Consider the following 16,792-nt stretch of genomic DNA (forward strand, 5'->3'; position numbering starts at 1 on the left):
GCAGGACTATGAACCCTGGGAGAGGCGGGTATCAGCTTCATGCTAGGGGACAAGGTGTGTAAGTGTGTATGTGTATTTGTGTGTGTGTTTTGTGAAAGACAACTAAAGGGTTGGCATCAGGAAAGGCATCCAGCCATAAAATGTGTGGGTTATCTATGACAATTACTGTGCTAAATATTAATGAAATAATACACTAACCTGGAGTATTGGAAGTGCTGCTTTTGTTCTGGCACTCTTGAAATTCTTCAGGAAGTGGGATTCATCCTTTCAAGGAAAAACAAAAAAAGGAAAATACACAAAGAAAAGATGATACCAAATGTCAGAGAATGTTGATAAAAATACAAAAGGAACAAACACTAAGGTGTAGCATGGCTGTTCACACACAGGCATCATAAAATATATATATATATATATATATAAGACGGAGATATCAATCATTATTCTCTTCCTCCTTGCTACCACTGCCATTGTCATCGTCATCATCATACATCTGTTTTCTGTGCTGGCATGGATTTCATGGTTTGAATCTGATGAGGTGCATGATTGTGTTGAATTCCAATGCCAGTTTTGGCAAAGTTTCTATGGCTGGATGCCCTTCCTAATGCCAACCATTTTACAGAGTGCACTGGGTGCTACTTTCATGCTACTGGCACCACTGATGTCACCAAGTAACTTGCAAGACAAAGAAAAGAAAAAGCCCCCTTCAAATGAGTGGGACCGTATTTGAAAGAAGGGGAGGCAGCTTTATGCCAGGTGTTGAAAGGTTAAAGTATGATAGAGAGAGACAAGCACAGATGTCTTATTTCTTTATTGCCCACAAGGGGCTAAACATAGAGGGGACAAACAAAGACATTAAGTCGATTACATCGACCCCAGTGCGAAACTGGTACTTAATTTATCAACTCCGAAAGGATTAAAGGCAAAGTCAACCTCGGCGGAATTTGAACTCAGAATGTAATGGCAGACGAAATACTGCTAAGCATTTCGCCTGGCATGCTAACGTTTCTGCCAGCTCGCCGCCTTAAGATGTCTTGCTATAGTGGAAACAAAGCTACCCCGTAACGGTGAGTAGAAGTAGCCAGAAAGATGACAATGATGGTGGTGCCAAGGTGTCGAACCACTCTTAAGGTAGAAGATGAGTATAAGAGAGAATACAGACAGATAAATGGGGGTGGGGAAGAAGGAGAAGATTAGTAGTATCATTAAAGTATGAGAGGAGAATTACAGATGGTTAGAATTGGGAATAGTGGTGAACATAATGAATGATATACAAGGGTGGTTGTGTAGTCAGAGGTAAATATTAGTATGAGGGAGGAGGAAGGTGAGAGAGATAGAAGTGGCTCAGAATGGAGCTGACAAGCAGCAGTACAAAAGGTGTGGAGAGCAACAGTATCAAAAACCTGTAGATAGATCAGAAAGTAAGGAGATGATATACATACAATTACACACACAAGCTTCTACACAGTTTTCAGCAACCAAATTCAAACTCAGAAAACATTGGTCAAACAGAGGCTACAAGTGAAATGACAACTGATCAAAATATCTGTGCTCTTGCTCCCATCATAAATAATACTCTTCCCCATCACACTAAACAAATTAAGAAGCAAGCACACATACATTCATATATGTATGCATGCATAGTTAAGAGGTATTTGCGTATATATGTGTAAATGCGTGAGTGAGAGGGCAGAGGGAGAGAGCCAGAAAAAGAGAATGCATGTGTGCACCTGCATATCTGTGTCTGTTTTTTTGTCTCTTTTTCTACACAGAAAGCTCAAATAATCAAGCTGCCAAAGCCCTCCACCCATGTTTCTCCTGTGCCAACCTGTACAGTCATGCAAAACTTCTGCCACTAGCTTCTTTGATGTTATTGCTAAATCTGGATTTTGGTCTTCCTCTTGTTCTTTAGCAGTATAGCATACCTGTTTAGCCATCTATTTAAAACTGTATACAGCTATGGTACGACCACACTTGGAATTCGCATCATCAGTTTGGAACCCCTATCTTGCACAGAACATTGACCTCCTGGAATCTGTCCAGAGACGTGCAACCAAACGCATACCCTCCATCAGACACCTACCATATTCTGAGCGCCTTGTTTCCCTGGGCATGGATTCACTGAAGCTCCGGCGTTTGGCGACGGACTTGGTAAACACCCACAAAGTTATCAACCACCTCACCAACAACAACACTGAACACCTTTTTGATCTCCATGTGTCTAACACACGTGGACATGCCTACAAAGTCAGAAAACAACACAGCTCCCATGACTTTCGGAAACATTTTTTCACGCTCAGAGTTGCTGAAGCATGGAATAAACTGCCTGCGTCAGTTGTTGACTGCCATGACACTGCATCCTTTAAGGCCCTCATGCTTTCCGAAATCCGCCGAAACTACACCTGATTATATATACACTTTAGATGAGTTGTAGTGCACCTGAGCACTGTACACAATTATTATTATTATTATTATTATTATCAAGAACCTATCTACAAAGTATTTGGCCAGAAAAGCTCCATTTTCTTTTCATGATGGTATTTAAGCCATATTTGCCTATAAAAAAATGAAGTTATAAAATTTCACTGTATTTAGATTAAACGTTATGGTAAGCTTTCACAATCTGGAAGAGAAGGTCAGAATGCAACTGTTAGCTACTGGTGTTGACTATCTGCCAAACATTTCATATGCTCAGTCAGATGCTTCTCAGCGAGTTCATGTCCAAACAAGTAGGAGCAGGTTTTTGCATTGCAAAATTGCAACCAAGGGTATATATGGGTTAAGAGTCTTTCCTGGCACTTCATCTTGCAAAGGGCCCAATCATTAGTTCCTTTATCTATCCAGCTTATTCTGAAAACGCATCTAAAACACCGCTGTTGTTCAAATGCTTCAAATTTCCTTTTATCAATTTCCTTTATAATCCAGCATTCAGCTCCGTAGGTAGCTATGAATAGTCCACATTACTCCATAAGGAGCACAGGGCTAGTTTCTTGGTTTCTCTGGTGCATGCATTCCTCCCTGGTTGCGACACGAGTCTGTCACAGGATTACTCATTCTTGCAAGCTGAGTAGATCTGAGCAATGTGAAATGAAGTTCATTGCTCAATAACACAGCACATCATCTGATCCAGGAATCAAAACCACAATCTTACGATCATGAGTCTAACACCCTAACCACTAAGCCACGCACCTCCATAGGTGGCTCTGCTAGATATCAATGAATCGAGGAGTTGTTTTTTTGTTTGCAAGGAGATGTCCTTCATCTTCATCACTTAACGTCTGTTTCTCATGCTGGCATGGGTTGGACAATTTGAGAGGAGCTGGTCAATTGGAGAGCTGCCCAGTTTCCATGTCTGCTTTGGCATGGCTTCTACAGTTGAATGCCCTTCCCAATGCCAACCGTTTTACAGCAGTTTCTATTACACAGCACTGGTACAGGTACTTTTATGCAGTGCCGGCACGGGTGCTTTTTACATAGTACTGGCACATGATTAGGTATACTCAGCTGGAGAGAGATGCTAGGGACATGCCTGTATGCAAGGACAACCATGTATTTACTTAGTTTGACATACCTTCTCAAGCACAACAAACTGACAAAAGTCTTGGCCCATCATCCCCTGGGTGAGGCCCAACACCTGAAGATCGTTTTTCACCACTTCGTTCAACATCTTTTTGGGTCTACCCCATCCACACATTCCCTCCACAATTAGAGCTGAGCCTTATTCTTTCATATAGTGTTCAGTGATATCATGGCATTCTTGGCCATGCCTGGTTCATAAGGGCCGGTTTCCTGGTTTCCTTGGCATATAGGTTCCCCACCTGGACAGGACGCCGGTCTGTCGCAGGTGAGCTGCAAGATGCAGAAGGAAAGAGTGAGAGAAAGTTGTGGCAAAAGAGTCAGCAGAAGTTTGCCATTACCTTCTGCCGGAGCTATGTGGAGCTTAGGTATTTCACTCATAAACACACACATCACCCGATCTGAGATTCAAGCCCGCGATCCCTCGACCTCGAGTCTGCTGCTCTAACCACAAGGCCATGTGCCTCCACTTATCAGTGTCTGTGAATATATATTTACATACAACCAATGCCAATATGAAAAACAGACATTAGAAGCTGATGATGATGATGATGACAACACACACGCATATATGTATACCCTGACACACACATACACATTACTGACATGGAACCCTACTTACCATAATTACAATTTTAAACTTCTTGGTTAACAATTCATTTGATTTCTTTGACATCAGATCATAGCTGAGAATATTAACCATTCCACTTACACCACTATCTTTGCCTTTCAAGGCCACATTTATCTCTTGTGGATCCAAGCTGGGTACCCAGCGTCGAATTTGCTGAACAAAAGAGGTGATGATAATAATAATAATAATAATAACAATAATAATAATAATAATAGTAACCATAAGGGCATCACAGCAAACCACAGCACATACCCAAGGCACACAGAGCTGTGCTCGGTAGTGCAGTGAAAGCACGTTATAAAAATAAGACTACTGAATAATAATAATAATAATGTGATAGATAAAAGAAAAATGGAAACCAAGATCATAGATATTGCCACACCTGGGGATATAGGGTATAGATGACAAAGAGCTGGAAAAGATGGAGAAATATAGACTACTAAAAGATGAAATTACAAGAATGTGGGCAATGAGGAGAGAAATTGGAATTGACATGAGGGCAGAGCCAATCCAAAAAACTGCTCTGTTGAGGACAGCTAGGATTTTGAGATTGGTGCTTGGGTGTTGAGTGTCTTCCATGAGTTAACAACCAGGTACCAAAGCTTATGATTTATGGAAACAGATCCGGTGAGATCTCTGACAACAAGTTGCTGTCCACTCTCACAGAATCAACCAGAACAAGTAAGACCAAGAGCTCTAAGAAATAAAATAATAATAATTGGTCCTTTTCGTCTATGCAGACGGTCAATTTAGCTTAGAGGTCACTTAATTGAACATATTAGGGGCTCCCTTTCTTGCAGCTTCTTTCATGGCTGATTCTTCCTATGATTGAAGCGCAGCTTCTGTCACAGTACTTGCATGCCAAGAGGGTGGCTCGGCACTCTGCATTTCTGTTGTTTTCCTTTCGCCGCTGACGCTTCTTAATTTTTTTGTTTCTGTAGCTATTCTCTAGCGAAGCAGTTCCTTCCCTCACTACAGTCTTCCATGTTGTTCTGTCCTCAGCCCTCTCTTCCCAAGTGCTGACATCCACCTCACACTTGGACAAACTAGTTTTGCAAGTGTTCTATACCTCAGTTTTGGTCTTCCTCTTGGTCTCTTGCCCTGGGCCAGTTCTCCATAGAGCAGTTGCTTCAGGATGCGATGGTCATCCATTCTCCTGACATGCCCCAGCCACCTTAGTCTTCTCCTGCACCAGCACTTAACATTGGTGACCTTGTTGCACCATGTTAGGCCTAAGATCTTGCGGAGGCATCTGAGATAGAAAATGCAGAGGCAGCTTTCCTGTCTGCTGTACAAGGTCTATGTTTCAGATCCACAGAGGAGTGTGCTGAGAACACATGCTTCATAACTCCTGATCTTTGTCTTGATGTCTAATCTCTTGTTCTTCCATACTTGTTCTGTCAGTCTTTCAAAATTTGTTGCTGCCTTCCCTATCCTGAAATTAATCTCATCATCAAGTGAAGTAGTAGAGGAAATGGTAGACCCTAGACAGCAGAACCTGTCCACTGTCTCAAGCTTGATATGGCCTTTCACTGTGCCCTCCTGAGTGAGGATGACTGTCTTCTTTACACTGATGACCAAACCGAAGGCCTTACATGCTGATGATAGGTGGTCCATCATTATTCCTGCTGAGAAGGACTGGTGCTAAGACACAACCTTGTTTTACTCTGCTGTTGATGTTGAAGCTATCTGATATTAAACTGTCAAAGAGAATATTGGCCTTCATGCCATCATGGAATGAAACAATAAGCTGCAGTAGTATTGGGGGACAGTCACATTTTCCAAGCACCATGTACAGTCCTGACTCTAACCCTAACCCTCATACCACTTTACCATGTGAAAAGGGGATACCATTTCACTACAACATCCTGAAAGGATGAAAGGCAAAGTCAACCTCAGCAGAATTTGAATTCAGAATGTGAAGACAGACAAAATGCATCTAAGCATGCTAAACATGCAGGGACAACTTGAACCTAATCTAAAATCAAAGTGAAGCCAACAATTGAATTAACCACATACCTAAAATATATCCCAAAGCTTGTAATGAATTTGCTTAGTAGTTTAGCACATGCAGATTTAGATGAATTATTTCTAATAATCTAAAATATGTATATAATAAAATTATTTATAATTTATATGCATGTGCTTAGTAAATATAATAAATTAAATAGAAAAATACAATTGACAATAACAATTTATAACACATATATAATATACTATAAAACTATAAAATAAACATCAGATAATATAACCAATTTTTTTTTAAAAAACCAAATATATATATATCATCGCCATTTAACATCCTTTTTCCATACTGGCATGGGTTGGATGGTTTAACAGGAGTAAACAAGGGCAGGAGTTGCACCAAGCTCTATTGCCTGTTTTGGCATGATTTCTACAGCTGGATGCCCTTCCTAATGCCAATCACTTTACAGAGTGTACTGCATACTTTTTACATGGCACAGATAGATAGATGGATGGATGGAATGACAGACAAATAGGTAAGATAAATAGAAAAATAGATGAGATTATATATATGCATGTATCTAAAAATATGAAAATTGAAATAGAAAAAAATTGTAGCCAGAAACTTTGTTTGAAGATAAGACATACCTGAGCCCAGTCAAATCGTACTGAAGAGGGAACAACAATCAGGAGGGGCCACTCATTTCTGTAATAACAGGCAACTGAAATGGCTTGAAGTGTTTTGCCAAGACCCATTTCATCAGCCAACAAAATCCTGCCTCTTCGTTCAATACTTATTCTGTGAAAAGATTGATGTATATGATATAAATATTGAGATGAAATTTATCACACTTCATGTGAATATCATGGATATTCTATATAAAATACTATGTTCTGAAGAGCAGGTAGACTATTCATTCCATACCCACACAGAAAAATAAATACTGAACAAAGAATGACAACAGTTGATATTAGGTAGAGTCAAAGGGATAAATGATTATCTTATGAACTTCATTAGTTTACAGCTGTCTCTGCCATAAAATGAAGTGGACTTATAGTTGAATAATGTCCTACAGCTTCACTGGAGCCTCAAATATAAAGTGCAGTATTTGGAAAAAGGAATTACAGTTATTCCTTAGACATGTTAGTTTCTTATTACCACTCTGTACCTAACTCTTCATTCTGAAACAAATGTATATTCAGCTCTATACAAGGTTATTAGTCTCGAAATGCCTCAGCGAAATATATATATATATATATATATATGGCTGTGGTAAGTAGCTTGCTTGCCAAAAAATTGACCCCAGGACTTATTCTTTGTAAGCCTAGTACTTATTCTATCAGGCTCTTTTGCCGAACCACTAAGTTATGAGGGACGTAAACACACCAGCATTGGCTGTCAAGCGATGGTGGAGGGGACAAACATGGACACACAAACATATATATATATATGATGGCATTCTTTCAGTTTCCATCTACCAAATCCACTCACAAGGCTTTGGTTGGCCCTAGGCTATAGTAGAAGACACTTGCCCAAGGTGCCATGCAGTAGGAATGAACCCTGAACCATGTGGTTGGTTAGCAAGCTACTTACCACACAGCCACTCCACACCTATATATATACATATATATATATAATTTAATGAAGACACAACAAACGGATATATTACAAAAACATAACAAACAGAAAATTTGTAGCTTATTTCTCATCAGTCAATGTCCAAAAGAACATTACAATTTTGGACCTTTAACATTAATATTGTTCACTTTTGGTGGCGCAAGGGCAAAAAGCCACTGGGAATAGTTAATGAATGTACAGAACAGTGACGAAAACAAACATGACAAAATAAAACATAAATATGTAAAAAAAAAAAAAAGGCATGCAGCCACAAGACAGACTGACATGGGGTAATGAAAATACATGTGTGTATATATGCGTATATATATATATATATATCAGGATGGCCATTTCTTTCTTGCTAAATAAACATGCACTATATATTTGTTCTTCACTCATTTATTATTGTTCTTATGCAATCCAGAATGGACTCAACAGAACAGAAGGAAACTCATGGTTGGAAGAGTTGCTAAAGAGGTCACAGATGAGTGATGAAAAATTTCCAGACAATGGACATAAGATGAAATAAGAACAATAAATAAATGAAGTGAAGAATGAAGATACAGTGCATGTGTTTATTTGGCAAGAAAAAAAAATATCTGTTTCAACACACATTTTCACATCAGTAATCTTGCAAAACAAATTCATAAACATCATCATCATCATTTAATGTCTGTTTTCCATACTGGCATGGGTTGGATGGTTTGACTCAAGTCTGGAGAGCCAGCTGCTGCACCAGGCTTCAATCTGATCTGGCAATGTTTCAACAGCTAGATGCCCTTCCTGACACCAACCACTCCGAATGTATTGGGTGCTTTTTTTACATACCACTGGCACAGGATCCAGTCAGGCACGTCTGGCATCAATCATGTTTGGATGGTGCTTTTTATGTGCCACCGGTACGGGAGCCAGTCTGGGGATACTGGCATCAGCCACATTCGGTTGGCGCTTTTTACATGCCACTGGTACGGAAGCCAGTCAGGTAGACCTGCATTCGACCATGTTCAGATGGTTCTTTTTATGTGCCACTAGCACGGGAGCCAGTCTGGGGGTACCGGTATTGGCCACATTCAGTAAGTGCTTTTTATGTGCCACTGGCACAGGAGCCAGTCAGGAGACACTGGCCACAGCTACGATATTGGTTTTACTTGACTCAATAGGTCTTCTCAAGCATATGCATCAGGAATATTCTTAACAGGGCTGGACATGCATGGCTGCAATCTCACTTTAGTTTCTGGGTCTTCTCAATCACAGCATATCTCCAAAGGTCCCGGTCTCCTGTCATTGCCTCTGTGAGGCCCAATGTTTGAAGATTATGCTTCACCACCTCATCCGATGTCTTCTTGGGTCTACCTCTTCTACAGATTCCTTCAACAGTTAGGGAGTGGCACTTCCTCACACAGCTATCTTCATTCATATGTAACACATGACCATACCAGCGCAGATGCCTCTCTCTTGCACACCACATGTGACACTTCTTATGCCCAACTTTTCTCTCAGGCCACTTACACTGTTGTGTATGCACACTGACATTACACATCCAGTGGATCATACTAGCTTCATTTCTTTCAGGCCTATGCATGTCCTCAGTATTCATGGCCCATGTTTCACTTCCGTGTAGCATGGCAGTTCACACACATGCATCATACAGTCTACCTTTTGCCCTGAGTGAGAGGCCCTTAGTTGCCAGCAGAGGTAGGAACTCCCTGAACTTTGCCCAGGCTATTCTTACTCTAGTTGCTACACTTTCAGAGTAGCCACCTCCACCACAGACTAGGTTGCCTAGGTAGTGGAAGCTATTAACTACTTCTACATACACACACATACACATATATACATATTTATATGCATGTACACCAATCTCTATGGAGGGAACCTGCAGAAGGAGAAAAACCCAAGAAGATATGGGATGTGGTGGTAAAGCATGATCTTCAAATGTTGGGCCTAGTGGAGGTGATGACCAGTGACCAAAACCTTTGGCAATATGCTGTGCTTGAGAAGACTTGTCAAGTGAAATTGTAGTCATGACCATTGTCAGTGTCATGAGAATGGCACCCATAAATTCGTAATCATGGTCATTGCCAGTAGCATGATCCTTGAATGTTGGGCCCTATAGAGGCGATGATAGATGATCAAGAACTTTGGCGATATGCTGTGCTTAAGAAGACTCATCGAGCCAAGTGAAATTGCAGTCGTGACTATTGTCAGTGTCATGTAAACGGCACCTATGAAATCATAGTCATGGCTGTTGCCAGTGTCGTGCCGGTGGCACATAAAAAGCACCTATGACACTCTTAGAGTAGCTGGTGTTAGGAAGGGCATCCAGCTATAGAAGCCAAACCAGATCAGACTGGTGCAGGCCTCCAGCTTACCAGTTCCGGTCAAACCATCTAACCCATGCTAGCATGGAAAGCAGACGTTAAATGATGATGATGAAGCATACATGTACTGTATTAACAGCGGTGTATTTGTAAGGCAGAACAAGAACATGTCCGTACAACAATGGATATAGAATGCTTTAATAAGAGAAAGTATGTCAGTTGGTCAACTGATTATGTTTTATTCTGCTCTAGAATGTTTGTGCTGACTGATGATGATGATGATGTTTGGGGAAAGGAGAGTTTAAGAATGCAATATACTCACTTAACCCCTTCCAACTGGAATGGCATCAAACTCTCCAGAAGGCATTTATCTATTATAGACAAATCAATAGCTGATTTGGTAGGTGATGATGATGATGATGATGGTTGCTGCTGCGTTTTCATTTTGTGTGCAAAAATCTGAACAATGAAACTTGGCAGTGGTACAACTTTGACTTCTGGTTCTAAAACTCTGGCTTGCTTCACTGTAATATAAAGAACACATTAACATCATCATCAGCACCACAATAATTTAATTTAAATGCGGGAAAGAAGACAAGGGTTAGGAATCAAGAGAGTATAAACTGTAATCCCTCAACTACTACGGGTGTAATGTTCCAAAACCACCACCCCCGCGATAGGTGAAAATCTGCAAAGTAGAAACAGTACTGTACTGTATATTTTAAAATTATTTTTATAATCTGTATATATTTATTTTATTATAAATGCAAAACAACACCACAGAGGAATCGGCGTAAGTTTAAATAATAAACCGTGACAGGTGAACCGTGATATGGTGATGAATTACTGTATATATATAGGATCTTTTCCTTTTGAACGGCACATGTCAACACAATTTCTAGTTAACTTTAAAACTTCGTATACTGGTAGAATGTGTCAAAATAAAACATTTTTTTCTCTTCGCTTTCTTGATAAAATTGTAATTTGTTTAACGTAGTTTAATTTTTCGAATTTTAACCAATGAATCGCCTCTAATTGAGCTAAAATCATTTGCTGTGTCTAAAACTGAGACAACATCTTGTCACTAACCCTAACCCTCACCCTAACCCTAAATTTTTTTTTCTTAATTGTTAAATTAATTTAATTGTTACACGTGTAAAAAAACGAAAAGCTAAAACAAAAAGCGTGAGTATAAAATTATAGAATTATTTTGTTTGTTAATTGTTTAAATTATTTTCCATTGCTTTCGTTTTAGTCTTTCATTTTTTTATACGCATAACAATTAAATTAATTTAACAAAAAAAATTTAGGGTTAGGGTGAGGTTTAGGGTTAGTGACAGGATGTTGTCTCAGTTTTAGATGCAGCAAATGATTTTAGCTCAATTAGAGGCGATTCATTGGTTAAAATTCGAAAAATTAAACTACGTTAAACAAACAAATTACAATTTTATCAAGAAAGCGAAGAGAAAAAAATGTTTTATTTTGACACATTCTACCAGTATACGAAGTTTTAAAGTGTTTAGTTAACTAGAAATTGTGTTGACATGTGCCGTTCAAAAGGAAAAGATCCTATATATATGTATATATATGTGTGTATGTGTGTGGAGGCGCAATGGTCCAGTAGTTAGAGCAGTGAATTCACAGTTGTGAGATCGCAGTTTCGATTCCTAGACCAGGTGTTATGAGCATTTATTGAGCATAAACACCTAAAGTTTCATGAGGCTCCGGCAGGGGGGGGGGGGCAAAACTTGCTGTACTCTTTCACCACAACTTTCTCCCACTCTTTCTTCCTTCCTGTTTTTGTTGTACTTGCATTTCAAAGGGCCAGCCTAGTCACTCTCTGTGTCACGCTGAATCTCCCTGAGAACTACATTAAGGGTACATGTGTCTGTGGAGTGCTCAGCCACTTAAACGTTAACTTTATGAGCAGGGTGTTCTGTTGATTGGATCAACTGGAACCCTTGTCATAACTGACAGAATGCCATGACGATATATATGTATATGTGTGTGTGCACATATATAGTTAATCCAAACAAGAAAGCACAAAAAAACACAACAACGCGAGGACATGGAACAAATATAGTATTATTGAACGCTCAGGAATAATATATATATATATATATATATATATGTAAAAAGCACCCACTACACTCACGGAGTGGTTGGCGTTAGGAAGGGCATCCAGCCGTAGAAACAGACCCCAGTTAAACCGTCCAACCCATGCTAGCATGGAAAACGGACGCTAAATGATGATGATGATGATATAATTGATATAGGATAAAAATTCTTTCGGGAAAAAAATTTTATCAATGGCCAGCATATCAAAAAATGCCTTTAAAAGGTAAAATTTTTTTTTACATAATTTACAAGATAAGAGCAGAAGAAAAATTCTAATGCCAGATACGCCGAAATAAAAAAATTGTCAATAACCATTAAATTTATGCGTCTCGAAATAAACCGATAGAAATCTCTAAAAAATTCGTTATTACCATATTGGTCCAATTTCGGGGTTAATTCACAAGAAATTTCCCCCTCTTCAGCGGCACATATGCGAGATATAAATGAAATACTTATTCATACCCATGGAAGAAGTAAGCATATATATGGACGCTAAATGATGATGATGTATGTATATATATATATATATATATATATATATAGAGAGAGAGAGAGAGAGAGTGATGATGATGAGAGAGAGTAATCCCTTGACTATCACAGGTGTTAAATTCCAAAACCCTCCATGATAGATGAAAATCTGCAAAGTAGAAACAGTACTGTACTGTATATTTTTAAAATTATTTTTATAATTTGTATATATTTATTTTATTATAAATGCAAAACAACACCATGGAGGAAGTGATGTAAGCTTAAATAATAAACCACAACATGGTGAGGGATTACTGTAATGCGATTTGTGATGATGATGAAGATGCTGATAAAGATGATGCGCCAGATGATGATGATAATGGTAAAGATTCAGACGAGCTTCAGAGATCCAGAAAAAGGTTCAATGGCACTGTCCTTCCTCCTCTAACCAAGACATTTAAATAAAAAGAGAATGAATATTTACCTAGTTTATGATATTCCTGCAAACTGAAGGACCATTTCCTTGTGACAGCATCTGGAGACATTAAAGGACAATGATGCAAAAAATAATAGATATGATTAAATTGATTGATTCAATAGATAATTGAAGAAGACTATCAATTCTTTTGCTGGCTGGAGAATGACTCCTCTTCCTATGTTGCTGCCACCTTCCAGCATGCCAGTCCAGTCAAACCATTCAACCCATGAAATAATAGAATGCAATTTGAAGAATTTGATTGTCATTTCTAGCAAGTCAGAGAATCCTGTAGATTCCTTTGTTAACTCATCATTTTTTGAAGTTGATAAACTAAGAACTTTTCAAATAAAGAAGTCACTGTAATCAACTAAAATTCTGAAGACAATGTTCCAGCATGGCTACAGTTCAATGGTTGAAAGCAGTAAACGAATTTAACAACAAAAGTATATGAAAATTGTATATTGAAAGGGAAACAACATGTAAAAGTATAAAATACAAATATCTAAAACATTCAGGTTGTTATTGTTGTTTAGGTCATCCCTGGGTGAGCAGGTCTATGATCAAATGCATTCATCTGAAACCGTCTCTTCATTTTAGGGCTAAGTAAGGCTACAGTTAGTTGCCAATGTCCTTTTCCTTATTTAGGACAGTAGGATATAAGTTGAGAGAATTAAGCTACTATTTCTGGTAGGTCAAGGGACCATACTGAAGATTCCTGGTGGAGCTCCAGCTTGGCCACAATCTGAAGGTTGGGAGCATAAAAGAGCAAATAAATAGACATATTTTTTTCAATCAGACAAAATGTAATTTAATAAATAAAATAAACAAAAACTAAAACAGCAGGAGAGATGCATGGAAATAGCAGTCACATCATCATCATCGTTTAACGTCTGCTTTCCATGCTGGCATGGGTTGGACAGTTTGACTGAGGTCTGGACAGCCAGTGGCTGCACCAGGCTCCAATCTGATCTGGCAATGTTTCTACAACTGGATGCCCTTCCTAACACCAACTACTCCAAGAGCCAGTCAGGTAGACATACATAGATTTTAAAATCACATCCTTCCAGCTTGTAAAAAAAGATGCACTGAATGATGTGATCTTGAATATGCTATAAAAATAAAGACAGGATGGTCGTGGATGGAATGCTTTCAAGCAATGTTTGCCAGGGTAGTACACTATAACAACATCAACAAAAAGAAAAATATAAAAGTAAAAAGGCCTTTCTTACCATATTGTTTTGTCTCCATTGTCTTAAATAAATCTATTAGTCCCTGATTAAATATCACATCAACAAGAAATCTTGATGGAGATTCTAAAATAAATTTAGCTTCAATAACTTTCTTTGGTGTGCTTTTAAAAGTTTTATGATGAGAACTGTTTGCGAAAGAGTTTGTTTTTTGTGGCAACATTCTGCCATCTTTATAAATTGTTTGTGTTTTCGATACATAATTACTTTGTGAAACAGATCTACTTGATGTAACTGATGGACTTGAAGGAGGTTTTACAGAATGAGATGGAGTTGGCCTTGGTGACAACTGTGCTTTTTTTTCAGCAAGCTTTTGCAGTGCTCTTTGACGGTTTTCATCGATAATTTTCCTCTGCTCAGAGGTGAGACAACTAGACATCTTTATTCATAGAAGTAACCTACAACAAAAGAAATTTTTAGAAATCCTTTTATACCATGGTAATAGATGTTGGATAATGAGTGAAAGAGTATGATCACAAATACAAGCAGTTTAAATGGAATTCCTTCAAAACATCTCTGAGAGTAATGTAACTTGACAGGGTGTATAGCTCAGAGATCAGGGGGTCTCTCCAGATCAAGCCACTATTACTCTGCATTGAAAGGTCAAAGCTCTGGTACAATGGACACATGATTAAAATCTGAGATGGGCACCGTTAATTGAAAAGTTAACTGTGTTAATCATTAATCCATTAAATGTTTGAAAATGGAAGTTAATATTAATCTGTTAAAGTTAACTTTTATTGAGGAAAGTGGGAGGAAGGGGAGGAAAGGGGGAAGGAATGGGAGGAAGAGAAAATGGAGAAGGGGAGGATGAGGGGATGAAGGAGAGGACAGAGAGAAGGGTGAGAGTTACAGTTAGGGTAAGGGAAGGAGGAGGGGATGACGGGGAGAAGGGTGAGGGTTACAGTTAGGGTTAGGGAAGGAGAGGAAGGGAAGAGTTGCTGGAGGAGGAGGGCATTGAGGGGAAGGGGAGGAAGGAGGGGAATAGGGAGAAAAGAGGGAATGGGAGGAGAAAATTAAGGCGGCAGAGAGAAGGGGAGGAAGTTCCTTTCTCACTTAGACATCTATTGATATTTTTCAATATTTTTCTCCCCATAAACAAATTTTATGGAATAATGATGTCAAAGTAACACACACATAGTCCCAACTGAGTGAGGCTGTGTTATGTGTGTGTGTGTGTGTGTGTGTGTAAGAAAAAACCCCCACCTAAAATCATCTTTAGTGTTCATATTAATCTGTCAAATGTAATGCTTATTTGTTCATGTTATTTTGAATTATTCAGGTTCAATGGGTGTGTCCAGAATATTTGCTTGAAACTTTGTAAATTTTTTACATACAGATTTGAAATTTTGTCAGTGGGTGCTTTATATACCACTGGTTTATAGTTACATAATTTTAGCTGATCTTGCTGAGTAAATTTGACTTTTATGGGCAGATAAATTCAATTAACAGACGTAAAAACAATAACATTATGGATAAACACTAAAACTGAAATTCTAAATGCATCTTGCCTGTTTGATTTGTTACTAAAATTATCTTAAATGGCAACCAACAAAAATTTTGCCACTTTTCAAAATGAGGTACATTAATTTGAATTAATTAAAATATAGGTATAAATGGTACAAGATTTCATTCTTTTGGTAAATATTTTGTATCTTGGTGTGGAATAATATTTTTCCACGTTTTTTTTCAGGTGCATTTGACGTATATGACCTCCAAACCCACTGCAAGCCACTTTTTACCGAAAAAAAGGTGGGAGGGGTAGTGGGTACCTCTAAGTTTCCCAACAAGAGAATTTTGTTTCGTGGGTCTTTTTTTCTTTTCCAGGTTATTTTGCATGCTTTCAATGAATGTGACACTGAAATCATGCGTAAACAGCTCCTTTTTCCAGAAAAGGAAAGATTTGGCTGCTATTTCTAATATGCCCTGCTACCATGTAACAGCTATTTGCATTCACACCGAAATATTTACCAACATTTTTCCTTCCATTTATTTTTTCCACTTTATGGAAGTCAATATTTTCTCTGTTGACATCCACCTCAGCAAGGTCACAGAACAAGTGGAAACGCATCAAGCAACAAGCGAGTGGATTTGGTTTCAAATCCAGACAGGGCCAAACGAGGTCCTACAAGGTATTTATGATAACAAGTGGCATTATATCAGGGTTGAAAGAATGGCGCATACAATATTAAATATGCTAAGACAATCTGAAAACAATAGAAACTTTTAAATGCTTACTGGTTTTTATGAAATTTTTGGGCTAACGGACTTGAGTCAATGGAAGTTAATTAGTCCAATAATGATTTTCAAAGTTAACTTAAAAGTTAAATCATTAATGAAATGTTAACTTTGTTAATTAATGATTAACGGACT

At 38.4% G+C, this 16,792-nt stretch overlaps 1 protein-coding gene across 2 annotated transcripts in view; it reads right to left on the reverse strand.

The window, feature by feature from the left end:
* The window catches only part of LOC115216406 (SWI/SNF-related matrix-associated actin-dependent regulator of chromatin subfamily A-like protein 1), a 34,561-nt gene that overhangs the window by 15,683 nt on the left and 2,086 nt on the right, over nucleotides 1-16,792 (reverse strand). For both annotated transcript variants that reach the window (XM_029785714.2, XM_029785716.2), the window contains exons 2-7: nucleotides 14,402-14,817; nucleotides 13,179-13,229; nucleotides 10,431-10,632; nucleotides 6,818-6,968; nucleotides 4,196-4,357; nucleotides 199-264 (exon numbers count right to left, since the gene is read on the reverse strand). In XM_029785714.2, coding sequence (XP_029641574.1) covers nucleotides 199-264; nucleotides 4,196-4,357; nucleotides 6,818-6,968; nucleotides 10,431-10,632; nucleotides 13,179-13,229; nucleotides 14,402-14,798 — 1,029 coding nt within the window. In that variant the 5' untranslated portion in view covers nucleotides 14,799-14,817. The remainder of the gene's footprint in view (nucleotides 1-198; nucleotides 265-4,195; nucleotides 4,358-6,817; nucleotides 6,969-10,430; nucleotides 10,633-13,178; nucleotides 13,230-14,401; nucleotides 14,818-16,792) is intronic.

The sequence above is a fragment of the Octopus sinensis genome, linkage group LG10, assembly GCF_006345805.1.
Source record: "Octopus sinensis linkage group LG10, ASM634580v1, whole genome shotgun sequence".
NCBI lineage: Eukaryota > Metazoa > Mollusca > Cephalopoda > Octopoda > Octopodidae > Octopus > Octopus sinensis.